Genomic DNA, 27107 nt, shown 5'->3' with positions numbered 1-27107 from the left:
GGTGTAAGCGATTTATGAGATGGTTTGAAACACTGTGTCAAAGCATTGAAGAACTGAACATTCAACTGAAGCAGCATGCCAAGAAGAAAAAAGGTCATAAATTACCAAACACCAGTCTAAGAACTATATACATGACTGTTTTTTTTTTGTCTTTCGTTTCTGGCAAAATTACAAAAACTATAAAGTACAATGTGAAATATCAATATGATATATTATATATTCACTACTGTGTAAACTTTAGGGACATTGAAAGACAAGACTACTAACACGTGCTACTTACTTTGGTGTTTGTCAGCTACTCTGAAGACTTGAATAAAAAAAAAAAAAAATGATACGTGCTAAATCTACTGTCACATAAAAACAGTTTTCAAATGAAAGTTGTGCATGAATGATTTTCTACAAATGCTTTGGATAATCCAACTAAGTTTTTTTCTTTTTCTTTTTTTTCTTTCTTTTTAAGTTGCAAGCTCACAATTTGCAGTATTCACAGTGTTTTTTTTTAAAAATGATTATCCAAGACTCAAAATACATTTTTTGCACAAAACACCCACAGATGAAGTAAATAAATATGCTGTAGTCATATCGTTTAAAAGACGTTTCATTGTAAGTAGCCAAAGAGGACAGACATTCCAGGCCCCCTGTAACTGTGAGGTCCACAGAATATAAAGGCCTGTGAAAAATAACGTTAAACAGACACCATAGCTATCCTTCAGTTCTCTTTGTGAGACACTTCTGATAAAGTTTAGAGATGTTTAGAGATGTTTTTGAAGCCGTTTCCTCAGTTCTTTGTAACACTGGTGTGGGGGGAAAAAAGGCAATAATTAAGCTTGTAATACATTGCATGAATCTGAACGTTTATTCTGTTGACTTGACATTGCTTCCCATTGTTGCTTTATCAGTGAACAAGAAATGGATTATTGAAACCAGTCATGTTTCTGTTCAGAAACAATTTGATTTTTTTTTTTGTCCTTTTGCTTTTGTTTTTTTGTTTTTTTTGTTTTGTTATGCTTTGTTTATTGTTTGTTTTTCAACAGGGATCTGTGTTTCGAATGTCAAAGTCCTTGACTGGGCCAAGGATTCCCCAGACTTATTTTCAGATGTCTTTATCGTCCAGTGCAGTCGTCTCCTTTCCCCATCATGCAGCGTGGAGTCCTCAAGGCAATTTCACAACCACCACACAGGCACCAGCTCTCCCAATATTCAGAGGAACCTCCTTGATGAGAAAGACAGAGACAGAGGTTAATGACCAGTGTCTACAAGTCTGACCCCGGTGAATTCATTCGTCTGCTCTGCACCCACTCATGTAAGAGCCGTCTCAGCGCTAGAGCCACAAGCAGTCATCTCCACCGGGAAGCAGCTCATATTATCACAGAGTGCAAAGCTCAAATACAGCATGCAGTGGGGAAGGAGAACACAAATAAGAACTTAACCCTGTGGCCTGCGTCGCTGTCGCAGGAGACTGCAAAGAAGGATACGTCTGTCTTTTTCATGTCCCTGACACTCTGAGTAAAGGATTAAATATTTCTCACACTGCCAGTAACCTGCCTCACACTTAAGGCTGCATTTTAATTGCGTATGTAATATTTGTATTGCTTTATGTGTTTGCCTAGAATGAAAATGTCTTATATCGTGATTGGATAGGTCAGTGCCTAATCGACATAATTAATAATTATTTATTACTCACTATCATTAATCAACTATTCATTAATAATTGCTTGGCAAAATAATTAATGATTGTTTGTTTTAGGTCAACAAGTCATTAGATGGTTGATGCTTCTGTTCCCAAAACCAAAAACCCAGCGCTGTGTTAATTGTGCTTATGCCATAAATTTAGGAGGAAAAAATCTGGCATATCATTTTTGTGGGGTTATTATTAATGCCTCTGATTCATGTATTTTCAAGGGATCTAAATTTTGCAGATTCAATTTGATACCTACATTTATTAGTCATTTGTTTCCCTGAGGAACAGCGAAAAAAAAAATCCTAATGTTTTTGCGCGAAATTTACCCACATATCCCAACGGATAAGCCACCGGGTGTGTGACAAAAACAAGCAGTAGATAGGGACTTTTTCATCGAAACTGAATTTATTTGAAATGTCTCCGTGCTCAGATGAATGGAAACTTGGTCTCGGCACAATTTTTAGACTTTAGGAACAGGTAGATTGGATAAATAAACAGGACTTATCTTGAAAGTACGAAAATAACTTCGTGAAGTTCAAGAAGACTTCATGGAGCGCAATATTTATTTCTGTCTAAACAGAAAAAGTTCAATGTGTCACTTGTGTTTTTGGTTTCTCACAAATAGCTGTTTAGAACTTGTCACCTTACTTTTCCATTTGCCATACCTTCATTTTTAAGATTTTTTTTTTGTAAGACTAACTTTCTTCCTTATAATTTAGCTTGCCAAACAGATGTTGTTTTGCAGCCCAATAAATTTCAGTTCTTGCATAATTCAGCTTGCTAAAAATCACCTACTCTATAAAATATTTTGACCAGTTTAATATTTTAACTTAATCATGGCTTATTTGTGACTTAATTTTATTGCCTCTTCATCCGAAGTTTGGAACCTGTTTGCGTAAATGCTTAGCCATTTTGCATACCTTTAGTTGATGAAAGTTAATTGGAAATGAAGAAAAGATGTTTTAAAGCAGTTCAAGCGACAGTCCACAAAAATACAATCCGTCCCTATAAAGAATCACTCAGTTGTCTCTCAAATAACCTGGCATTTTGAAATTACACTGATAGAGGCGTTCTCATCAAATGAAAAAAAAAAAAACACAGACTGAAATGATGACATAAAGACTACCTCAGTCCATTCATTGTTCTGAGCGTCATAGGATTCCACAGTGTTTAAGTAGGACTGGCCGTCATATCCACCGACAGCATAGAGCCTGTCTCCGAGAAGGCAAACCCCCACCGCATCACGAGGGACACTCAGGGAAGAGACCGTGGTCCATGTGTCTGTTTTGGGGTCGTATCTGCAATGACAATACAGAAAGGTTCATCACAAACAGTAGCAAACAAGTCAAACACCCAGTCAGGAGAATAAAGATTAAAAAAAAAACAAAAAAAAAAAAACACCATAAGCAGTGTTAATCCCCTAATGACAAAACGAGATCTGAAAAAAAAAATCTATGTTTATGATGCTTTGTCTATATCTATCTATCTATCTATCTATCTATCTATCTATCTATCTATCTATCTGTGTGTGTGTCTGTCTGTCTGTCTGCCTGTCTATCTATCTGTCTTACTTGTGTTAGTAGTTCAGATAGAGAATCTTGGTGCACTAAGGGAAACACATAAATATTGTAAAATATATTGTTTACACAGGGGTCAGCACCACCATAATTGCTGACCAACCGCTGAGTTTTGTTCGCGCACTCTGTTTGTTTTGTTTTTTTAAAAAAATCTGTGCCTGTGATGTATTTTTGTATTTCAACAGGCATGTAGCTCTGTGCTGTAAAATTTCATTACACATAATTAGCCTCCAGCGTGGCCCTTACTGGTTTTTTTTTTCCTTTGTTAATGAAAACCCACTGCAATTCTGTTAATACCACATTGGTGGAGTCAGCTCATTGTTATTGTTGATTTTAAACATAATCACTAGAGGGCGCTCAACACCAACTAACTGTAGTAGGTTGTTATTCACATTCCGCAGAGATAAAGTAATGATTCCTTCACAGGAGCGGACATGCCTATTGAAGCAATAACATTTCTAATTACTTCCCGTCAAACCACACTTAATGAAGGCTATTATCTTGTGTCCAGTGCTTATTTTATATTAACGGATTTCATAACAGCGTGAGCCTACCTCTCCACACAGTCTGAAAGACGTGAACAGTGATTAGAAGCTGGAGCGTCATGGCCTCCCACTGCATACAGGAAACCGTTGTATGTGGCCACGCCTACTCCTCCTCTCCTCTTTGCCATTGGTGCACACATGCTCCACTTGTTGGTGTGGGGATCAAAACATTCCATCGATCGGAGGCAAGAGCTTCCATCTCGGCCACCCACGGCAAACAACCTGGGAAAAAAAGGAAAGATACAGGCATGAAGATAGCTATAGATTAGATTTTTTGCACTGATGGTCGTATTTCACATCGGCATGAATCTATGAAAGCCGGCGACACGGAGTGAATTTTGTGACCCGAGAACGGAGATGTCCTGAGGGAGTTTCAGTCAATGCTTTCTGTAAAACATAAAGCTCGATCTCCGTGTTTTTCTTTTTGATAAAACAAACCATCTCCTTGTCGTCTACTGGTTTCTGAAACAGCAGCAAGTTGAAGACATGTAAAAGACACGGGAGACCTGAAGGTCTCCAATCCCATTATTTCCCTGGCAGGGCATTTCAGGGCAACACAGGCCATTGGATAAAGCAGTTAATTCAGTCTCTGATTTTTTTCTATAGACGCCACAAGGGAAGACAAATATTTGCACAATAATATGCAGCGCAAATTGGATATAACTACCGGCACAGTTAAAATTAAAAATAAATGTATTATACTGGTGATACAGCTGCAAACACAGTATCCTACTCAGATGACTTTATTCCATTATTCTTTTTCATTAAATAACAAAACAATGTATGGTATTATTACCCACCGTCGTAGCAGCGGAGCAAAATTGTTATGCGCAATCATTTTTTCAATAAGCTTTTCATAATAAGCTTTTCACTAATCGTAGTCAGATCCCCTTAAATGAATATCATTTGGATCCGTACTCGGTTTGAATCAAATCGCCGACACCTCATTTCACGTTAACGGCACAGTAACTGATAACAAATTTGCTGTTTAGGGTGGTGAAATGCCACAGAATACGTGTCGGTATCATTAATTATAAAGGTCCCTTACTTCCCGTTGAGTGCGGTGACTCCCACTGTGCTGCGGGGGGTGGACATGCTAGCCACATAATTCCACTGCCTGGCCTGGGGGTCCCACCTTTCCACTGTATTCAAATAGCTCCATCCGTCATGGCCCCCTACAGCATACATGGGGCCTTCCAGCACTGCGATCCCTGCACGGGCCGAAAAAAAGCAGAACAGATAGTCAGACAGCTGTGATTTTTTTTTTGTCTGCTTCTGATTCTTTGAGTCTTTTGTGTAAAATGTTGAGAATAATGAACATGGAGAATGCCTTTGCCCATTCCATTGTACTAATAATGGCAGCAAAATGTCAGGGCCTGAGAGTGGCTGCACCGTAATATGAATTAAAATGAAAATCAAAGAGCTCTCTTTCAAACAATGCATTGAGAATCAAAAAAGATTTCCCAGTAGCAAGACCTTGAGGACAAGTGTAGACACTGGAGAGTGCATTAGTTATTCATACCATATCCCATTTCCTCCACATAAAAGGTCCCTGGCGTTTCTGGTTATAGCCTATATCTCAAGCTTTTGCTTTTCACTTCTTGTTGTGTAAATTGTCCCCTTGACCGACAATTTCAAATGACTCTGAAATTGCAATGTACTGCAAACATCCCTGCGCTTAGCTCCAAGCGCTGTTTTTTATGAGGGAGCAGTAAATAAAGTCAACACTCTTCTTACTCCTCTTTTTTCATTGTTCATTGTTTGAAACTGTCAGAGATGTATGTGACCACCATTTTGTTGTTGTTGTTGCTGTTATTGTTGTTGCTGTCCCAGCACTGCCTATCACTTTGATTATGTTTATGAAAACCAGTGGCAGAACGGAGGGTCAGGATGTGAGCTTTCGGCACTTTGATTTGAACATCACGTTATTGAAACGGTAATATTTTTCGTGTTTAATGGGTATGTGTTATCGTCTGATCAGCTGTCCAGTGCAGCCCATTGGAATCAGTACCAGTGCTGTTTTCTGTAAATAAGCTTGTGACTGATGTCAGCGTATATAATCCAGGTTGCGAGCCTGTTTAGCTGTACTACACTGAGCTCTGTATTGACGTCTTTGTTAGTTGTTACTTCGAAAGCACAGCGCTTTTAAGACCATCGTATTTCTTAATTAGATGTGTGGTAAATTATTGATCTTGTTTCATTTGCCTGTCAGCATTCATTTCAGCCTTTGGCAAAGATGTAGGGTTTATTGTCCCTGGCAGTAGACTCACTACAGTGGCAACTGGTAATTTTAAGCTTTCCAAAAACTCCTGGATTACAGTTATACCATATATTGTCCGTATCATATCTCTTAGACTGAGAAACTTAAATGTCCAAATAAATTCAATTCAACTGCTCCTTTTTTCCCCCTGAGAAAGGAAGTGATTCATCTAAACAACTAAATGTCAGTGGGCTCTCGGGGAGTTTATAAGAATTGTTAAAGTTCTATTCGAATGACTCGTTGCTGTTGTTTGAAAAAAACACGTAAATATTCAACGAGCAGGAAAAAAAGCGAAAAAATGTTTACTGTTGGACCCACTGCTTGTGTGAAAGAGGAAAGAGCTCTGTTTCCTATTCACAAAAGAACAAAGATCCTCTACACCAGTGTTTTCTGAACTGGATCACACGCTTACAGTTTCCCATCCCTTATGCCCCTAGCCTCTGACTTTTGGATCTGTTTTTCTGAAACATCTGCTAATTATGTTTCGCAACAAAAAGGCTTTAGAACTGATCTTATTCAGATTGTTTTTGGTTAAGGACAATATTATTTTAAATGTAGCTCAGCACCAATCCATCTTATTCAATCTAGCAAAGATTTGAGAACAGTCTGCACTGATTTATAAGACACATTGAACCTCTTGACAAGAGCAAACTGTGTAGCCCTATCTAACCATGAAATAAGGAAAGATGTCAAAAGCCCTGCTCTTTATAAACATAGAATGACGATCTTCATTTACTATAAATTCACTTCATTTAAGCTGTTCTCTGAGCAAACAAAATAAATAAATTATCTCCTCGTTTCATATAACTCTTTATGCATAAGATAGGTATTCTCATCAACAAGTTCACTCAAAGCCTTGTCAGTGATTTTGAAATATAGCAAAAATAAATAAAAAATAATAGAAGTCTCTGGAGAGACGACATGATGAATGGTCATGCCAGACATCGAGGGGAAAAAAACGGAATCCCACTGTGGAAGTAGGTCAGGAAACCCACCCAAACCGTGTCTGTGGGTGGACATGGGAGGCATGGTGATCCACACTTTGCTGATTGGGTTGTAGCATTCCACCATGTTCGACGTCTTCAGACCGTCCCGCCCTCCAACCACGTACAGCTTGTTGTCAATCACGGCCACGCCGAACTGAAGCCGCCGGCCGTTCATGACGCCGACCTGGATCCAGGTGTTTGTGCGCAGGTCATATTTCTCTATTGTCGTAGAGCCTGAAATGAGGCGCGCATACACACACAAAGGATTTCAAAGTCAAGTGCAGATGCTTCTATTGCTGCTGCAGCATGCCGTATTGAGAATACTCTTGACAGCTATTGTGTAGTGTTCAAAAGTCAAGCTGACCAAAAAAAAAACAAAAAACAAGAGACAACAGCAAATGGCAGCATGAATGAAGATCTGTTCTCAGCTCTGGCTCTTGTACTGTGCGAGCAAAAACTGATTCATTCGATGATATCTCGATGATAAGTGCCTTCCTTTTGAAAAATGTTAGAGTAAAAAATTGCATTCTTGGAATTATTTTCCGTTGGCTTCGGTAACTCAGCTGCTCAGTCCTGCTATCTTGCATCAGAACATACCTTTGGAAGCGTCCATTCCTCCCACAGCATAGAGCGCTCCGACGGTGGACTTCCTAGGTTTGGTTCTCGGGCTCTGCAACATGGGCCGACGCTCCGGCAGCAAATGGTATTTCATGGCCTCCATTAGGAGCTTTTGGCATTCCAGGTCTTCCGAAAACATTTTGTTGTTTTCCAGATCAGCAAGAAGCTGAAACATGAACCACATCATTGTTAAACAACAACAACAACAACAACAACAACAACCATAAAAACACATGGATCATGAAGCACTTATGACTCGTTACAGCTTTTCCAAACATATTTCTGAGGCACTGAAAAAATGATCCACAGATAAAAATCTTATCACTGCAGAGACTCTTATTAATGACTGGGTGCTTGCATTCAGTTGCATCAAGTGTTCAGTCCCAGAATCCGACGTCGTGTTATCGGCTAACCTGAGGTGGCAGGAGAGGGAGTCGGATGTAGGCCAACAGCACTCCCAGGTCCTGCTGCCTGTGCTGTACGTCATAACGCACCCACATCATTAGGGCCTGAAATATAGTCTCCTCATCAGGCACGTTGATGTCATCGCTGGCCAGCAGTTTCACAATTTCCGTGGTGGGCAGCAAGAGAAACTCCTGGTTCTGAATGACTTCTAAAAAGTGTTCCTGAAAAAACAACAACAACAAAAAAAAATAATAGCGTTATGTTCATCATGTCGCAGCGCCCTTGTAGAAATGTAGAAAAAAAACTTCTTCATTGTCCTTTCACTTAAAGACACACCAGATGTACATAAGCATTTAACTGGAATAAAATTGTCAGAGAACATTATTTTTTTTAGTCATGTCTTACAGCTTGTCTATTGTTACAGCTTGAATGCTTTCAACTGTGTTTTAAATTTCTATTTTATAACAGTATCGATCATAAGAACAATGCACCACTCAGTATAAAGATGGGTTTCAAAACTACTTTTGATTTATGATGACTTTTTCAAGGAATTTTCCCTATTACAGTTGCTTTGTTTGTATCCTTTTTTTACTTCCAAGAAGATGGATGAGATTGTTTGCTTTTCTCTTTCAGCAATCTTTACTTATTGGCTGTTACTTCTTACTTAGTCACTGACATCACTTTGGTACTTGGACTGTGGAATTCTTTGGGTAAACTGGGCTACAAATGAGAAAAACAAACATATTACCAAAGGTTAATCAGATACAAATTATGGCACCATCTTCAGATCTATCAGGGCTAGGCTGTTACAGCTCAGAGGACAGACGTAATAAAACGACTCCCGTTCATTGATTTCCTTCTTCCTGGGCACCCGCCTGTATGGATTTCTGGCCCTGATGTTTGACATTGATACTAATTCATTAGTTGAAATTACCATCCCAAGTACCCTGCTTATTAATCGAATGCATTAAATCTCCCCCACCGCAAACATGCTTTTTAAAAGTCACTTTGAAGCATATGTTTCACTGTTTAAAACCGAGCACTAAGTAATGGTTTTGTCAGAAAGATTTGTGACAGACTAATGGTGCAAGATGTTGTACATTAGATCTGAAAGAGAGGACATTTGAGGACAGATGAGAGAGTATTGAACAACAACTAAAAAAAAGATGTGTACCTCTGTGGCTTTACCCTCTAAAATACTGCAAAGCAACAATATCTTAGAATCTAGTTTCAGCAGCTTACTGCCAATGTGTTCCTATCCAGTACAGATACAAGCTGCGTTATTTACAGGCTGCAACTCTTCGAAGACAGTTCTTATCTGTTTGAATGCTGCGAGCCATTCTTGTCATGAGGTACAAAGTAGCATTACTAAGGTTATTGGCACACCGAGGTTTTTTTTTTGGGTGGGGGGTGGGGGGGGTTGTTTTTTTTTTTAACAAAGGAAAAAGGATGTCAGCATTAGACGGGGGGTAGGAAACGGGAAAACAAGCTTATCAAAATATGACTTTTCAAACAGGACTCAGTGGATATAAGGAGAGGAAGCTCTGTTCACCCCATGTTCATAACCGAAGTGATTGAACAGGAAGTTGTCCTGCTTCTGCTCTGTGATTAGATTAACCTCTCCTTTCTGGAAAGCTCTATGTAAACAGCCTGTGCAGATGTCCTTTAGGAGATAACGGTCATCTCCCTAAGTTGTTTCCGCACTTGGGCAGGCATGTCATCCTGAGACACTAGAAAACGTCGTGTTGTGGATTCTGGTGCCCCAAGAGACCAGTTAATATGTTGCCAGTATTTGAGCAAAGCTGTTTTTTTACTGACATTTCTCACACATAGGTCTGCAGGGCTCCTGAAATCGATCAAATGCTAGGATTATAGAAATAGACCAGACTATGTGGCTTTTATCTTCCTTGTCAATAGGTAGATCGGGAACTGGAGGATGAATTAGACCATAAAAATCTTATTTCAGCCTCAGGGGACTGAGAGGACGTCATCGTTTTGAAATGTCTTATAGGATTTCATGCCTGTCTTTGGTTAATCATAGCACCAGCACCCGAGAGGTGATAGTGAGCGTGGCTATGCAGCCTTACCATTGTGTAGTTATGGGCCACATTCAGCAGGTCCATGCAGCCTTGCGCATCTGCGAACGAGCGAATGCCCAGACAGTTGGACGGATGAAGCTGTTTCATCAGAAAGTTACAGCACACCTCTATGACTTGAGAGAGCTGGAGAAGGCAAGCAGCAGCCAGCAGGCTCTCAATCGTCTCCTCCTTCAGCTCAAGGACACCTGTAAAAAAAAAAAACACGTCGGCAACATTTATTTTCCTTTCTTTTCTTTTCTTTTCTTTTCTTTTCTTTTCTTTCTCTCTTTTTTTTTCTTTTAATCAAGTCCCTGAGCTAAAGGCATTGTTTTGAATTAACTGAACTTTCATTTAGAGCACATGTGAAGTGGCCTTGTTTTATTTATATATATATATATGTATGTATATATGTATATATACATATATACACACACACACACACACACACACACACATATATATATATATGTATATATGTATATATGCATCAATTAAAAGACTACATAACCAAAAATGGGTTTGGTCTCAGTACAATGAGCAAAGCATAAAATTAATGGTACGATATGGAGGTAACATTTGGTCTTATCTTACGCAATGGTGAAGTATGGATGATACCGACAATATTTTAACATTATTGTTTTACAGTAGCAGTGGCCCAAGATAGAAAGTTCAGTCAACAAAGAGGAATTTTTTTCCTGGCTTAGTGTGGACATAGCCTAAATGTTCTATAGCGGCTGGGTTTTTTTTTTGTAAATTCGGTGTAACCTGGTCATCATTAGTAAGCCTAACTGAATTAAAAATGAAATGAGTCATATTTGCTTGCATCTAGTTTTAACAACATTAATTTGTTTAGCCGCATTAGTGTAGTAGCCTAGCCTATGACAGACTCGATGTTAGAGCCATCCTTGAGAAATCTGTCCACAGCTCACAATTGTTGCATGTTTATTTCATCACAACGAAAGTTGGGAAAGAAAATGTGCAGAGTGAAATACAACAATAAAGCAAACAAACAATCGATTCACCCTTTTCTACTGTCGCTATCCTTCCTCTTGCTTACCAAGGGCTCGAACTGGAAACTGAGTGCGTGCGAGATCTAGCATCAAGCGATTAGCGAGTACTCAACATTAATGTAGAAACTCGAGAATTATATACATAGTATATAGTATATATATACAATATATATACACATACATACATACATACACACATATGTGTGTGTGTGTGTGTGTTTGTGTGTGTGTATGTGTATCTGTCCAGATTACATTTGAAAGGAGCTATAAGGGAAGCATAAGCTCTCTCACCAGTGTATGCAAACTGGACTAATGACCTCAGTGCCTCTGGGTCAACTCCTTCCATTTTGATCTCCTCTTGTTTCGCCTCCCTCACATCATTGGTGAACATGGCAGCAAAGTAGTCCGAGACGGCACTTAGGACGAGTCTTAACAAACAACAACAACAACAATAAACAGCAACAACAACAACATCAAAAACTGAATGAGTATGAGGTGCTTGGACGTACCTCTTCAGAATTGTCCTTACTGGTAAAAAGGCATGTTTGAAAGAACCGCTTTTACATAGGCTTATGTGGAGCAATTGAAAAGGAAAAGGTTCATCACTGCTCAGTGGGCTTCACAGCTCAAGGGCTTCATGGGCTTCAAGTTATTGCATGCAGCTCCGGAGAGATTTTGATTTAGTTTTATATCCAATTCGGACATACAATGAAACAAGGCTACAGAGAGTTTCATTTTATTGAAGTCAGGACTATATGAAACAAGCATAGATACTATGAAAGAACCAGGGAAGAAAAACATTAGCCGTGTTTTTGTTTTTTTGTTTTTTTAACTCGTGACTGACCTTGGTGGTGAGATGTTGAATTTGAATTGGTCACTACTGACCTGTGCGCAGGTATCTTATGATCGCCAGCTATCAAAAGCACATCACACAGCTGTTTGTGCTGAAGGTAGGTCTCCATCTTACGGAAGGTCTGTTCCGCATGATTTGTTGCCTGGAAAAACTCATCTGAGGTATTAGAACTCATCCTGGTGTAAGTGGTCAGTGTCAACCTATGGAAAAATCAAAGGCAGTGAGTTTGGCTTCTGTACATAACAAAGCAGTGCACAAATCCTATTCAGGTTACACTCATATGACAGAAACCACAATGAATACATAGAAGTATGTAGTCATTTGGCTCTGACGATCTAGAAACATTTGTCTGTCAGAATTTTATGAGGTTTAAGAGATTTAATATAAGATTATTTAATATGTAATATTGTTTAATGAACTGATGATACATGACTTTGAGAGTTTTTTTTTTTTCTTTTTTACTGTTTTGATGGTAACGTTTTCTCTACAGACACAATATCTTGTTTGTCCAATGCATCTCTGACAATAATGTATGACTCTTACTATCTTCTGCCTTCACACTTGTCAGAGCTCAAATTAAAACCATTAGAGCTAAACTCCATAAATAACAGGATCAAAAGCTAGAGTGTTCCAAAGGGACAGCTCACAATCTTACGCAACTTATTTTTTTCCTGTGAAAAGGACATGGATTTTTGTCGGGGATCTGGCTACCCCTCCATACTGTGATAATGTTAATTTAGAGCTCTTCTCCCTGCGGGCCGGTAGATTACACGCTTTTGTGTTAGCATCCAAATAATCCCTCCGACGCGGAGAGAACAATTCACATCCGTTATTTTGGTGTCCTTCACGCAAAAAAAATCCTCTGCCGACATTTAACTGGACTCCAACTCTGTCTGAAAAGTGTTGGCTGTCTAGGGCAAGTTATGTAGAGCAAGGCATCTGGAGCCGCCCAATCAGCCTCCACGGTTTTGTCCCTCCAGGTTTGTTTTGTTTTGTGTTGTTTTTTTCTGCAAATGCGCTTTAAATTGAGAAGAAAAGTTCATTGTACACACACACATGAAAAGAGAGAGAGAGAGAGAGAGAGAGAGAGTAGCTTTCATTGTAATGATTTGAACCATTAATTATTGTATCTGTAAATCTGTATGTTTTAAACATTGTTACATTACAGATCTTAAAAATTTATAATATACCTTATAAATGGTGTGTTTATCGCCAGTTAATTAAATTCTGTAATTGTTTTCAATATGTTACAGAGAGCCCTGCAATTCATTGTGTTTTAACAACTGAGGGAGATGTCCTTGCCTGGTAAACCATTAAAACCTCAAGAAAAATTAATCACCTACTAAAAGTTAGGAACATCTTAATTTTATGTCTTGGTAGTTAAGTGGTAATTACAGAGTAAGTCCCAGAGAGAGCAGTGCTGGTGGAATCAATAGCCTTATGAACCGTAATACCACCGCGAGGAGAGTCAACACACAAAAGCACTTTCCCAGACCTGAGTCCCAGACTCACAGCCGCATAGCGCTGCCATGCCGAGGTATCTTTTGTTTAAACTTAGCCTAGTTCAAATTAAATTATCGCCAGAGCAACATCTCTCTTCATTTGTGGCGGTCTGGGCATCTTTCACCTTGTAAGCTTGGCTTAATGGCAGAGTAAATAGAAGGTAGGATTACCTCTCGGTGGGGTCACGAAGGTGAATTTGATACAGAATACATTATCTTATCTCCACGCTCAGCTGTCAAGATCGTATTGATATTTACAAGCTCGGGGGGGGGGGGGGGGGGGGGGGGTGGCTTCCAAACATTTGAAAGAGTCCCGGAGTTGCTCTGATACCACGCACACGAATAGCGCTTGACTTCTAATCACCGGCTGCCGTGATCAAGAAGGACAAATCCAATTCCTCAGGTACAAGGCGCCCGCACAGATGTCGGCATGAAAACTGCTCTGCAGACCACAGGGCTACGTCTCCTCTTCACCATAATTAATGTTACAGGTCTGCCCTCTCCTTCCAGAGAGGAGGGAAAAAAATGGACCAGGGGGACTTTGCACATCCAGGAGGAGACGTATCAGTACTACCCTGACTGAATACTTAATTTTCCCAGTCCCGTTCAGTACGGGGCTATTTAAACAAGCACCATCAGTGACTTATTCCATGCTCTGGGGCTGCTCTTGAATATTAATGCCATGAAGGTTGATCACTGCTGAGGATACAAAAAGCATCCAACTGTTTAGAACTCAATGTAACAGTCTCTCATTTAAATTTATTTCAGTTCAAATTATTCGCTTGAATTCAACGGAGACAGATTTCACAAGAACTGTCTGGAGTCTTCGATTTCGCAGCACGTTTAGATTGTTTTTGGTTAGCTATCCCTGCTTAAACCTGATATAGTCTTTGTTGTTTATGTTAAATAGACGGGTAATTTATGGGGCTGCCAGTTAAACTCTTTCTTGGCAGTGGCCTGGGGCGTGCTGAATAAGAAATAGGGCAGAGGAAGAAGGGCCGTAAAAATCTGGAGACATTACTTTTTTTTTTTTTGTATCAGCTCCAACGCAATCTCAGAAGACCTTTTTTTTTATGTTTACCAATATTGGAGGCCCTAATTGCTTTTGTATCACTCTCTCAGGAGCTGTAAATTTTGTGAAAATGTTTACTCACTACCAGTGGAATAGGCTTGTTTATGACGGTTCAGGCGTCCTATTAAAAGTCAGACTGTTCTTTCATACCGTCTTAAATTTGTTTGAAAACAATAAAAAACAATGTGTGTCTTTAATGAAAAAAAAAAACCCTAATCTTAAGAATTAAATATCCGTGTCACGTCTTTAATCTCAGAAAACTTGTCAATAATTACATACTTAGCACACGCACATTCATATTTTTTCTTTCATACGCTTAATTTTAAAATTTATGCTCATACATTAACAATATTTGTCAAACATCAACAACGAATATAAATTACTCAAGAAATAAGTTTGAATTCTGCAAGACAAAGCATGCAGGGAGAGAGACCTGTTTGCTGTAGGGAACCTCATTAGAAATTCTCATACATATGAGGTTGTGTCTGTCATACCACAAAAGCTAGCTTTGATATCTTCTCTAGAGGAAATTCCCATTAATATTTTAAAGTCCAACGATTCCCCTCATTCATCGAATCAGATGTGGCCTGTGAAAGGAGTTTCTTGTGTTTGCTTTCGTCCACAAAAAAAAAACACTCCCTGTCAGCTTTCTATCTTTCAATTGTTCTGTCCTCGAAGTAAATTTTAATTAAAATTAAACTTTAATGTATCTTACTTCATTTTAGAAAACTCAACTGGCATTATGCCTGACTTGTTTTTTGAAGAGTAGAATGACATCAGAAATTCAGCTCTCCAGTTTCCCTCTCTCTGACAAGCTGAGTGTTGAAATCCAATGCTTCCCTTATAGGGAATTTGCTGGAATATGTGTCTGCATAAACAATCCTGTTCTTATCATAAATGCTTTCTCCATTCAATGTATTTTATTGAACTAGTCTGGGTTCAACATGCGTGAGAAATTGTGCGTGGTGTGTAGGCTTCAGTGAGAGTATAACACGTTGCATCCACTCTGATTAGAAGAGATTATACGTATCCTCTTATGTTTTAGTGTTTCTATAATCTTAATTTGCCACAAAAAAAAGAAAAGAAAAGATGGCTTTTTGTGTTGGAGTCTTTGCCTTTTGCTGGCCAAACTAAAGAGACGAGAGTCGATCCTTTTGTTGTCTTGAAACGTGATTTAGTACATACATTGCAATTTCCATATCACTGTGATTCTAGCACATTTACTAGACGTACACCATGCTGCTCAATTTAACCAAATCAATAATCAGTGGGTGGTTTCTACGCTAGCCTGAATGCTTTTGGCGGTACAGATCACTGAAAACAGCAGCAAAACATCAAAGACCCATGACATTACTACTACACCAAACCTAACTTGCTGCATTTTCATAATATCTTCCAGGCATTTATCCAGAGTTTTATAAATTAGCGTATACTAGGATAAGTAGATTGTAGCTACGTTCCCACAGCAGAAATCTACACCTAATTGAACTCCCAGAGGTGTGCAGCAAACACCTCTTCCTGTTGGTTCAGATATTTACTCCAGTTCATTAAGAAAGCCACGTTTAGATACAGCTATGTGGCTGTCCAAATCTCTATAAGAATCCACCTGTTCATTAACGAGTGTTCCTTAACATACACAGATAAAATGGTCTGATTTTCAAATATTGTTCCACATGTTGAGTATTGTGAAATATGTTCATTTAAGGTGTTCACCGTATTATTCCAGAGTTAGGTAGGCATTTACAGGTAGAAAAAAAGCCGATAGCATTGCCTTCCAAAATAACTATATTTTGAAGTAATACTAGGCTCATGTATCAGAATACATTTGTGTGGTGCTGCCCACATCTCCTGAACAGGGGGATGTGTTGACCTTTAGAGAAACAGCTATTGGCAAGTTCCACTCACTCACCAGATCAGCCTTCAGCAGCTGTGTGTGCTGGATTTTACCGCTATCAGAGAAGTATGCTCTCTGTATTTCTCAAACACACTCTTTTTTTTCTATAGTATATAGCACTGGAGCAGCTTTCAGTATAAAAATCCTGTCAAAATCTCGCCACAAACATTTCACCTCCCTTAGCACATTGCAAGCGGAAGCAGCTGCATTTGTTTATTTATTTATTTGTTTGTTTTTTTTATAATAGCTACGTATAACTTTAAAGAGCATTTCTTATGGAGGCGTTTACTTCTCAAAATCCAGTGGGAAGCAAACTTCTTCCAAAGTTACACACTGTTCAGTGGATATTATAATCAACACAAGCACTGAACTAGGTTTAAATGTGTTTTTTCTTTGGATAAGGAATTCATTTTTGTTCTCCATCCTTGATCGCTTTGAATGCCTTTTGACTCAGGTATGTCCAATATGACTGAATTATAAACACAAAAGCACATATTCATGGTATTATGAAAGCACACATTATGACACGTAATATCCAAGAACTCAGAGTCCATAGAAATCCATTCTGATCAACTCATATCTCATATGCCCATCAATTGGCCATTCTAAAAACCAGTGGGTGTGGGGGGATGTGGGGGAGGGCATGAATGAACCCCCAGTTCCACAAAAAGATTACATACCATCTTCATAACCTCTCACTGGTTTCTTTCAGGAACACTGGCTAGAATATCTTAAGGCTTTGACTATCTACAATACATTAAACGCATATGCATTTTCATTTAGATCATTTTCCTTATGGCCTTTAAGAAGAGACAGAGCAAAGGCTGAGTCTTCTCTTCTCAAGCTTATCTGTATTCATGTAAGCTCAGAGGTTTGTGCCGAAAGAAATGTTTACTTTCAGCACAATCACTCCGTTCTAGCAATCAAAGGGATTGTCTTTTTCACTGATAAATTCTCCATCATCAACATTCAAAGGGAGAACACTGTATTCCTGAAGGCATATATCATTTGTCTGTCAGTACGAGACACAAGTAAACACTCGCTTCAATATCCTTTGATGAACGGTGAATGAAATAGAGCCTGAAAATATTATTTCACTGTTGATGTTCATTCTTTCCTGCAAGGGCTATTGTTCCAGTTTTTTGTTTTTTTTTAACGGCCATGGCAGGGTGTAATCTGTTTGAAACCATATGCATCAAAGTACACCCAAATGTCATGTGGTATATAACTTGCAGAAGAATCCTTTGTACTGGGCAAACTATATCTGGGTAAATACAGCAAGGCAATACTTTAAAGTCTTTATTCCAGCCCAAGCAGAATTTATGGTTATTAGCTAATTCAAGGCTGTTCAAAGTCATTTTTGTGGAGCTTGTGTGTACAGGGGTTTTTCAGGTTAACCTGTCAATCAGATTCTCATTAGCAGCTGGGGAAACCAGGTGAGAGTTCTCTCAAGTCAATCAATTCCTTTAATGAATCAATGAAGTTGCAACAAAAGCCCACACATACGCTAGCCCTCACGGAACGATTCTGGACACCCCGCAGCTATGATCTGTTTATCAAATCGACAGAGGCTTAGCAGCTGTCATTCCACTGCCTATAGCTGATGCTCAGCTGTGTCAGGCAGAAAACATCAAAATTTCGACTTTGGAATAATGAAGACAACATATTATCTCAGCAAGCATTCCCATTTGTTTATGAATCCAATCTTTCATAAAACACTTAGTTCTTAGCTGCACAATTTATGACAAGATGACCAGATCATGACTTTATTTTTTTTTTTAAATTAACAGAGATAACGAAATTAGAGTTTTAATTTGCCAATACTGGGAGGTATACTGAGGTGCAGAAACAATGCTACGTCACTACAATGTGTTGACTGGATGAGCACTGGACTGATGCTTTATTAAGCTTTATTGGGTGGAGCAGATACGGTCAGATCACAGGACAATATAGGTATTTTCTGCAGTAAACTGAAACCTACAGCACTGTGCATTTCTGATATGGAAATGCTATCTATTTTGTGTGTTTGTGGGGCTAAAATTGCTTTTGCCAAATATAAAATGCTTATTCCTCTTTACTGAATATGCAGGTCTTATTACAGTTAGTCAGATCTGCAGTGTTCATCCTGAGTTATTGTGCAGGACCTCTGTGACTAAAACCTTGACCAAAACTTTACTGTGGAATTATTGGTCGTAACGGCGCCTTTGCCTGTCTCTTTCCCGAGAGAGATAAAACTCTGGGGAACTAAAGACAATTGTACTTGCCAAGCAATTTTTTTTGCAAGTTTTCATTCATTTATTTTAGAATTATCATACCAAGAACATGGGCTTTTCTGGCAGTGGGATGAAACAGTGTGTAATGCCCTATACCTCTAAAAGAGCTGTTTGAGTAACTTTAAAAGTCTCCAGCATTCTGAATTCCACTTCTTTTATATTTTAACTCCTACAGTCCAGGCGTAAGAAACAGAGACCCGATGCCAAAACAGTCTGCTAATAGGCCTAAAGGGGAGGGGGTGCAGATGTCTGATCTCCTTTTGTTTAGTAAGTGGTCACTTATCTCAACAAAACGTGGTCATTGAGTGGATTATAAAAGGGACCGACCAAATGGATTATCACCCAGGTGAAGGCTGAATGATGACCAGCTAGTAAAATAATGACAAACAAAAGCATCTGGTCCATTATTTTCCTCATTATCTCATTCATTCTGATCAGGTGGCTTCACATATAGTATATATTCCCACCTGAAATTGACCGCTTTTATTGACTGTTAGCATACTCATATATCTGTACAATAGTCCTGCCTTGTATTTTCTATACACTTCAGGTGTCTGGAATAAACAATAAGGAAAATGCTTTGGGCAAATCTAATTCCATTCTCATTCGTAAATATAACAGTAACTGTCTAATGTTCTTTTTTTCATTCTGTCAGTATTGGATAGAATAACATAATGAGGTAACATCAAACTGTCTTGCTTTTATTGTTTCTCTGGCCTTGAGTAAGCCAGTTGTTTTAGCCCATGACTGTGTCTGTATTTATTCAATAACACATTCCCTGCTGTGACCAATTACAGACGTCTACCAGTTCCTGTGAAGTTAATGGATATGTGGAGACACATATATTACAGTTTGATTGAATGTGCAAATCAGCATAGGGTTGTGATGATTTATTGCTAGGCTACAATCAAAACAACTGACAGTAATGTCTGACTCATCAATAATTATGGTAATTGGTTTGTTTTCAAGCAGACACTATTTTCCCTCAAGAATATTTGACGTGAAGTCAGAAATAAAAAAAAAAAAATGACAGTAAAAAATTCAAAAACCTAAAAAGCACTCATCTGTGTTTTTTTCGTTTGTTAGTTTGTTTTCCCATAATTTAATGAATCACCCATGATTCAATTAATCATTAACAATTTAATTTGCTTTCCCATTTTATGCGGTCTACAAACAGGGTTGTACATTTACCTGAAAATCTGATAAACCTCAATAAATATGCCAAGCACACGAATGAAATGCAAACTTTTCGACATCTTTTTCTCACATCACTCCTTATTATTGTGAAGACCCTGGGGTGCCGTACACCTATTGTCTTCCAGAGAAGACACCAATTAGTTGTGTCTGTCTTGTACAGTGCTGCTAAATATCTGTTAAACCAATATGAGAGCCAATAAACAATACATGTTTTTTCAGTATAAAGGGCAGCTCTGGTGCATTGGCACTGACAATAATGCAGTTGATTCTCCATGTAGTTGAATGTAGCAGCGTCTGGGCCAGGATTAGAAAATGTCAGACATAAACAAAGTTTAAAGACTTAACTGAAAAACACAAAGCGTGCACCTCATAAAAAATTAATTCTACTCTTGTGGAATGCTAAATTTAGAAATAATTTCAAGTAAATTCAGCAGCAAAGCAGGTGCATGACAATGCAAATCCAGTGCAATGCATCCTGCATCCACTTGCAAAAAAGTGCAGGAGCATTCTTTGAATTCTGTCGGGATCTGCAGTGTACCATGGTTTCTCGTAATGGTTATTCAGTTCCATTAACAATACACGTATCTACATCAGCATAGCTGTTTTTTTTTTTATTTTATGGCGTGTAGCATTATGCAAAACACTGTTACATACCATTACTCCAGCTCTGGTAACTCAATAACCACATACACGGATGTGAACCAAAATTGTCTCTTCCACGAGATTTCATCTGACAGTCAGGGAGTCGAACAGTTTATGGAGAAATGAAGCCATGAGAAAGTATCTGACATACTGCACGAGCCCAGTCTGCCCCTGGTGTCATTATTTTCCGAGGCTATAGAGAGGGAATTGAGATATCATTCAAAATGATGGCTGCTGACTCAAACCGCCACTGTTCCCTTATTAAGGAGGTCAGGGCCGAAATTCCTCTCTCTATCATATATCAAAACAGGCCAGGGTATCAGGGTTTGAGACTGGTCAACTAACAGTGAATGAGCTTCTCAAATTTGTCCTTCTCTCTTTTTCTCCGGAGGCAAACAGGGTGCGAATCAGGGGGGCACAGTAGGCCAGACTTCATCAGACAAACACAGAATGTCGTGAGAGCCGTTAGGAATACAGACATTATTCATGATGACAGGGCGAATGAAAAGATACAGAGAAATCAAACGCTCACGCTGGGCCCGAATCGTACTCATCTCTTTAGCACATTTTGTTGTCCACACAAATGCCAATGACTTCTCTCATTAAAGTGAAATCGAAACTGAACCTCTCTTTGCACTGCCCTGAAAATCTGTTTTTATGACAGCCTCTGAGCCTCTTCATTTCATCCACTCACACTCACTCTTTTGTTTAAATTTCCACACATCACTTTTAATCCACAGAATATGAATGGCCTTATTGTAGACACCCGTGCAATTAAGAGTCTTATTAATGTAATAATTATAATGCCTTTCTGTATTGCACAAATTCGCTCTAAAATATTAAAATTCATTAAGTATGACTGAAAGAGCCCTGCCCTTGGAATGGGAAAATGTCATTATGGGGGGAAAAAAAGAAAGAAAAAAAAAAAAAGCTGACTGTCTCGTCCATTGGCTCTCTTCTCTTTTTATCATTTTATTTCATTCTTTCTTTTTTTCTCTTTTTGAAGAACGAAGATATGTTTGAAGAGCGACTTTTTCCCGGGAAACACTGAAGATGATGTCATGTCGCTTTATCTGACCTGTGCTGATAGGATTTTTGGTTGTGCTGATATGTCATAAGCAGACTCGGAATAGATTGTTTTGTTGGCCCAGTGCCGTGTGTTGTAGGTTCTGTGGCCCAAGTGACACAGTAGCAAGACGACCTGCTGTCAGGCTGACAGTCCAGCAATGCAAATGATAACACACACACACACACACATCAGAGACACTGCCCTGAGCCCCAGCCTGCCTGCAGGCAAGCAAACATCAACCTGACAGCGGCCTAGCTCTTCAAAGACAGCTGATCTGAATATTTCACTGGATTTCGTACTTCATCCTCAGAATGAGGGTGAAAGAAGACGGCAAAGCATCCCTTTCGAAAGGTTGGTTTCAGAGAGACCGACTGGCTTGTACAAGATTTTTCAGTTCAGAGATCATAAATGAGGAAACATGGAAAAAGGGAGATTTTTTTTTTTCTGTTGCCAGAGAACAAAGAGCTGCATCAGCTTGTCAGTGCAGATACCAAGGAATATTTCTCCTGTCTCCTGTCTAGTGACAAATTATGCCTTACCAATTTATGATGTGAAACTTAATGGGAAAAACCCAGCTGGCAGAGCAAATTGGTGTGAATCTCTCTGTCAAAACCACATCTGCTCCAGTGAAGGGCCATGTATCTGCAGATACATGCCAGGCTAGTGCCCTGAACTGCATCCAAATAGAGCCATTTAAAATAACTAAAAAGGTAATTGTGCCACCGTAAACCTCTCCCTAGTGGTGGAAGGCTATAGTTTTATGCAAGCTTCATGAATCAAGAGGGCGCTGTATTTCAGGATGATTATGAATTAATCAAAAAGAGAGAAATGACAAGACGACAAGATTAGTAATTAAAAGCACACAATCGCAGCATATTGGATGATAAAAGAGCAATGGAACACACCTCGGTGAGTGTGAAGTCAACCACATTTTTATGTGACGCAAACACAATTTGCCGATGTGATACCGAGGTGTAGTATTTGAGATTTCAAAGGCATCCTGCCTGGACTGAGGCCAGTATAACAGACATATTTTCAATTTATCTGTTTATTCACAGCCTCTGAGTCAGTCATCAACACTGTCCACATCATTTTACAAATCATGTTCAGAGGTTGATTTTTTTTCTTCTTTTTTTTTTAATTTTGTCCCAAACTAAGAAGCAACTCTTTAGATTCTTCATCAGAATTAGCATATAGTACATTCTCATTTACATCTTGTATATTTAATCCCCCTCCCACAAATGAATTATTCATGAGGCTAGGTCTGAACTCTGGCAGTGATATTGTAAAAGATCGACCAAGACATTCTAAACATAGAACTCAGCAGTTTTATGCATTGCCATGGTGATGGTGTTACTAGGCGGTATCAAGATTAATTTCTTTCCTAAAATATTTTATTCATTTCGCGGTAGAGGTGGCTTCAGCTGCTTCGCGAGATCTGGGAGAAAGTCTGCACTGTGGGGGGAATCAGACCCTGTTTACGTGCTAGAGCAGGTGAATACTGTTCACACCTCGTGTTGGCAGCTCTCCAGCAACGAACTCGTGACTTCGCTTTGGATAAAAGAAGCAAACCTTTCGGTGAACGCTATCAAAGTATGCTGCTCTTTGATAACCCTGATGGTGTAAATACACATTTCATCCTCCATTTAGCTGTATTCTGTGGTGAACATTGAATTATAAAGACTTACATACACTAAACTCTCTATTAAAATAGTGCTGCTTCACTCAGTTAATTAATGTTTTATGCATGTCCTTTTTAACATGAAGAATCTTTTGAATATATTATACTTATGATTCCAGAAAACAATGAGGCGGTAATGATTTTAGGGAAACGGAGTCAAAGTTGAAACATCCTGTGCACAAAATTTTTTAAATCATTTATTTGATTAAAGAGCAAGTGCTGTGTAAACGTTTTTAAATACCTCAGCAAAAAAAAAAGGTACCATACTAAAGTACATTCACTGTGACATTATCATTTGCAAAGAATTATTCATAAAAATAACCCCTTGGAATGGATGCGCCCAACGTAATGGCATTTATTTTTCACTTAAGATGGAGAAACTGAGCTCCTAGACTGCAGTCAATCTTGCTGAGATGCACTGCCATTCACCAGCAGTCTATTTCAGTTGAAGCCTGAGAGAATTGTTATTCTCACCCTGTTGATATAACCATGCAGGGAGGGACCTGCTGCTCATGTTTTAATAAATACATCACACTTGCTGAACAGAGGTGCATAAGTGAATTTACAGTCTAGAGACACGTTTGAGGATGATTTCAATCACGCTTTGCCAGCAACACAGTCTATACACTGTTTCTGACACTACAACAATCTGCAACCTAAACCAACAAACATAAATTTTGAATCTCTTGAATACTCAGAGGTACTGAGCCTCTGATAATGATTAAATGTACGTTTTAATAGGCTAATCTTTGGGGGGGGGGGGGGGGGGGGGGGTTCGTTTTGACTTCCAAATATGTTAACTGAATATTCATGAAATGATAAAAATGTTACAAACCTCAAATGTGAATTACACACACACACACTCACAAAAATAAACAGAACTCTGGTGAAAGGGAGGAGGAGAACTGTTCTTGTGTATAATGCCAGTATTAAAATTTCCCAAAGATTTGTGTCTAAACAGTGCGTGTTTATATCCTCTCAAACAGCAATGCTGTCGATGGCTAATGTTGTAAAGGGAATTTATAATCGAGACAAGGGCTTTCTATACTGGGGTTCCCAAGGCAATATCAATCAAGACACGTGGCTTTTAACACAACCAAACCTTTTAGACCACTGAGATAATTAACATCTGCTCTTAAAGGGTCACTACAGTAGTGACAATGCCACGTGAGTAAATGGTAGAGAATTACAACACTCAGCCAAATGTTACAAGGCCCGCAGAACAGCAGAGTAATGAATGGAATTTAACCTTGGAGAATATGACCCAGATACCATGGTGACAGACAGACAGACCAAGCACTGGGTATGTTTTAGCTTAACTTTCCACCTGTGCCTGGTGAAATGTTCGCTAAGGTCATTTTGGAGCCAAAATTAAACCTAGTTGTACATTACATTATGTTTTGTGATTTTCTTGCGGTTTTCTTGCAAACATCGCTGCCAAACGATACAATCTCAGTATCTATTATCTTTCTTCTTATTATCAACTTATTTATTGATTTTTATGTTTATGTTTATTTGTTTGTCGACAACTGTGAGGCAGAAATGCCTATGCTTCTGCTGCTAGCAGAAGTAACTTCAACACAGAACAGAATAATTTATGTCTCGAACAAAGCAGTGCAAGAAAAAAAAAAAAAAAGAAGGTACAAAGAATAATGAGAACACACATGCCCTGAAAACAAAGTGCTTAAGTGCACATGGCCATTTGCCAACAGCAATAACAGAAATATAACAGAGAGGTGGCTTTCATATGATCTGTCCAGTAAGTAACCACATCCATCTCAAATTCATTTAACTGTTACCTTCAAACCTGAAGAATTCGGCTGTCTAACATCTGACCCAAAGTGGTTTGCTCTGCAGACTTTATTGAAATATATTTGGTATAATATATCCAAAAAACAGATAGATAGATAGATAGATAGATAGATAGATAGATAGATAGATAGATAGATAGATAAATAGATAGACCGATAGATAGATAGATAGATAGATAGATAGATAGATAGATAGATAGATAGATAGATAGATAGATAGATAGATAGATTTTGTTCTTGATTCATGACCTCTTCGTTAAGGTACCACAGCCACCAAATTCCACTGACACTGAGGATCAGTCTTTACTTGTTTGCTTTGAATTCTCTGGTGACATCACTTTCTTTCGACCAGGACGCTGATAGTGCTTCCCTCCCTGAGAACATGTGTTTGCTTCCTGCCACAGGGTGAAATGACACTACGCCAGACAGAAACACTCTAAAAACACTCCAGGCTTTTTTTTTTTTCTTCCCTGGCAGACACTCCACTCAAAACATGAATATAAAACAGCTGCGGAGATGGGACTTTATAATCTCATAAATTTCAATCGATCCTGCCAAGAAAATTAAATGCTCCTCTTTTTTTCCTGAAACTGAAGTGATACATAAATAGCATTCCTACTATAGATAATTCATGGTTTTGCCCTTCCCAATTTTACGGCGCCTGCGCAAGTGCTCTCTGATGTAATGGCATTTTTCTTGTAACATCTGTAACTCTGTGGATGAATGCATTAAAATGAGCTGAGAGATTCTTGCTGTAGGTCAAGAAAATGCAGACTTGTCAAAGCAAAAAAAAAAAAAAAACTGTAGCAAAATGTTGCCCCACAAACAAAGCAATGACATACAATTTAATCTCTGCTTCCTACAGCACAAGCATAGCCTTCCCAGTGTTTTGCCATTGAGACGTCTGTGCAATGAATAATTTATGCTCAGATATCTTATGGAGCAGTGTTTCTACACCCCGTGTACCATGTGAATGAACTATCCCCAGGTGTGCTGTAGTCGGCAGCTGCAATGGTGGGGAGGATTTGAAAGCAATAAGCCACTGATTTTCACTGGGACACAGCAGTGAATGAGCAGTAAACTAACAGCGAGCGAATATATAAAGCGATTCCCCCTTTTCCAACATTGAACACGTTTGACTGACATAATCGGTTTGAATAAAGCGTTCCTTTAATGCTCCGGTCTATCCGTAATTCTCGTTAAACCACTCAAGCCTGACACTTTCTGAGGCTTTCTCTAAATCCACCTTAGTCGGAATATTAGTTCTGTCATTTAACGTTTCCAGCTTAGTCTTGTCTTCAACAGTCTCTCACTGTGCAAATAAGAAAATAGCTTTATTAGAAAAAAAAAAAAATTAAGACCCAGTTTCTGCTCCCGGGGCGTAAATTATTATCCCATTTCCTCTCTAAATATATATACACGTATGCCGTTTCGCTGACAGCTGCAGACACATCTTCACACATCTGTCTCTCAGGTTCTATTCATGCTGACGAGCTTTTTACCTGTCTCTGGATTCCTCCTCGGAGGACTCCTCCGGGTGGCTCTTCACAGCCTCCTCACTGCTCACCGCTTCCTCTTTCCTGGCACTGGCGGGCGATCCGCTTTTAGGAGACACCTCGTTGGAGTGGAGGTGGTGGATGATGTTTTGCTGATGCCATGATTGATTGCCCGGCCTGACATAGACAGGCGTAGGTTCCGCCGTGGGCGCCAGAATGCTGTGAACCGGGCTGCTGCTCTTTCGGAGTCCCCCTCCTCTGTCCCGGGAGTGACTCTTCAGTCGGCTCTGGACCGGCGTTCCTCGGTGATCAAAGCCCTCTTGCTGGATGAAGCCCCCGTTTCCAGCCGAACTCTGCGTGGAATGACTGAACCAGCGCCAGCGAAGCCTGAGGATCTGCTTCACGTCAAACTCCTTCTTTCCCGACACAGACATGCTAGCGTACCTCAGAGCGGTTG

At 39.2% G+C, this 27107-nt stretch overlaps 1 protein-coding gene across 1 annotated transcript; it reads right to left on the bottom strand.

Annotated features, from left to right (window-relative positions):
- Window positions 1–975: 975 nt before the first annotated feature.
- Window positions 976–27084, bottom strand: klhl4 (kelch-like family member 4). Its single transcript, XM_030765791.1, has 11 exons — window positions 26657–27084; window positions 12046–12213; window positions 11452–11588; window positions 10160–10356; window positions 8081–8293; window positions 7647–7833; window positions 7059–7283; window positions 4852–5014; window positions 3813–4025; window positions 2808–2979; window positions 976–1213 (listed from the first exon to the last, which is right to left on the bottom strand). Exons 1-11 carry the CDS (start codon window positions 27082–27084, stop codon window positions 1154–1156), a joined length of 2163 nt encoding a protein of 720 aa, XP_030621651.1. The 3' UTR covers window positions 976–1153.
- Between the last annotated feature and the right edge of the window lie 23 nt (window positions 27085–27107).

Source organism: Chanos chanos, chromosome 2 (assembly GCF_902362185.1).
Source record: "Chanos chanos chromosome 2, fChaCha1.1, whole genome shotgun sequence".
Taxonomy (NCBI): Eukaryota; Metazoa; Chordata; class Actinopteri; order Gonorynchiformes; family Chanidae; genus Chanos; species Chanos chanos.
The sequence above is the reverse complement of the archived record's forward strand: the minus strand, read 5'-3'. Positions and strand labels throughout refer to the sequence as shown.